This window comes from Globicephala melas, chromosome 3, assembly GCF_963455315.2.
Source record: "Globicephala melas chromosome 3, mGloMel1.2, whole genome shotgun sequence".
Taxonomy (NCBI): Eukaryota; Metazoa; Chordata; class Mammalia; order Artiodactyla; family Delphinidae; genus Globicephala; species Globicephala melas.
Window position 1 is genome coordinate 92,260,901 of NC_083316.1, and position 1,722 is coordinate 92,262,622.

The window sequence follows — 1,722 nt, forward strand, 5'->3', positions numbered from 1 at the left end:
TGTGGGAAGGAAGGCTAAAAAGATGGTTCCAATCTCCAATGATATTTATGTAAGCAGCTAAAGATGGCTTGTTGTATTACCCGTTAGTATGGCTGTAACTTTTGTTTACCTTGATTTAAACTTTTCCTAAACCAGAGCTGAAGTAATCAAAGAGGCTTCCTTATTAAGTGATAAATATTGGAGTTGAAGTTATTATTTTTTTAAACAGCAAAGCTGACTTTTTTCTTTTTTTTTTTTTTTCAGTTTCGGCAGTGGCTTTATTTTTGCTTTAGCCAACACGTCCTGTCTCCTGGTCATCCACAAGTTTCTCGGCCCTGGTTTTGGGGGTTGCGGGTGGGAAAGAGAATAGAGAGTAGGGGTAGGAGGGCGGCAGGCAGGGTGCCTGTTTTCCTCAAACAAATCCCAGTTTCAAGCCAGGGGCGCCGAGGGCCAGAGGAAAGGAGAAGGCGGTTCCTCTTGTGCTCCCAGGGCCGCCCGGCCAGTGGTCACACAGGAGCCAGTGCTGGAAACTGGCTTGAGGTGAACTAAGAATCCTGGGGGTCCAAACCAAAGCCCAAACCCAAGGGTTTTTTCCTAGAAAAGTCCCTTTTGGAGGAGACACCCTGCTGCCAAAGTTTCATTATTTATAGGATAGCCTGTCCCTGTCACCCTCCCTTGTGTGCATCCACAGCAAAACACACGGCAGCTCCCCCGAGAGGGCTGCAGCAGTCTCACGCCGTCCAGTCCAGACAAGGCTGGAGCAGGCCCGGAGGTCCCGTCCCAAGTGCACGTCAGCTGTCGTCGTCTTCCTCTGATTCTACTTCCGACTCGGGCGCGCTCTCTGGCAAGTCATCTCCCATCTGCTGGAACCTTCCGGACTCCGCGTCCCACACGTACTTGATGGTCACCTTGAATTCAGCCATTTCATACCAGGACACGGGCCTGCTCCGGGGTCAGCACATCACCCTCCTTGCACACCTCGTAGTCGGACAGCAGGGTCACCACACCTTTCTTGAGGGCCGTGGGCAGGCCCAGCTGCCTCAGCTGTGGCTCCATGGAGTGCGGGAACTGCTCCAGGGGCCCCGGATCCAGGCTCACGGTGAAAGTGGCTTTGTTCCCAGCTCGGGCGTAGTCCATCTCCGTGTATTTCGTGAACCCCTCGTTCACTTCCTCCTTAGTGCGATTGGTGAAAAGGAGACCAACTTCACCCCTCAACTTCTTGCTGACCTGATGCAGATTGTCTTTGTACTCGTCAGATGGGCTTCGACCCAGGGCCACCATCATCACTTTGTTTTTGCCAAAGAACATCCGGCTGTGCTTCCAGGCACTGCGGACATCCTTCAGCTTGCTGTTCCTCATGTTGGCCACGGAGAAGACGAAGAGGTACTTGTATGTGTCCACACATTTCCGAAGCTCTTCTATCAAGTTCTGTTTCAGTTCTAAGCCTTTCTTGGCGGTTTTGGTGAGGGAGACTTTCTTGTCGCGCTTGGATTTGGGCATCGCGCTGCAGCCACGTGCGGCGGAAGACGGTGCTGACTTTTTTCTTTTGTTTTAATTAATTTTTATTTATTTTATTATTTGGGTCTTTGTTGCTGCGTGGGCTTTTCTCTAATTGTGGCGAGCGGGGGCTACTCTTCCTTGCGGTGTGCGGGCTTCTCACTGCAGTGGCTTCTCTTGTTGCAGAGCATGGGGTCTAGGCACACGGGCTTCAGTAGTTGTGGCACACGGGCTCAGTAGTTGTGG

The 1,722-nt window shown here is 51.7% G+C and overlaps 1 protein-coding gene across 1 annotated transcript; it reads right to left on the bottom strand.

Moving 5' to 3' along the window:
* Positions 1-248: 248 nt before the first annotated feature.
* LOC115860244 (mRNA turnover protein 4 homolog) lies at positions 249-1,514 on the bottom strand. The gene is given in 2 exon segments (XM_030869872.2): positions 249-909; positions 911-1,514. Coding segments are annotated over 2 exon segments (708 nt in total). The 5' UTR covers positions 1,480-1,514; the 3' UTR covers positions 249-770.
* Positions 1,515-1,722: the final 208 nt, after the last annotated feature.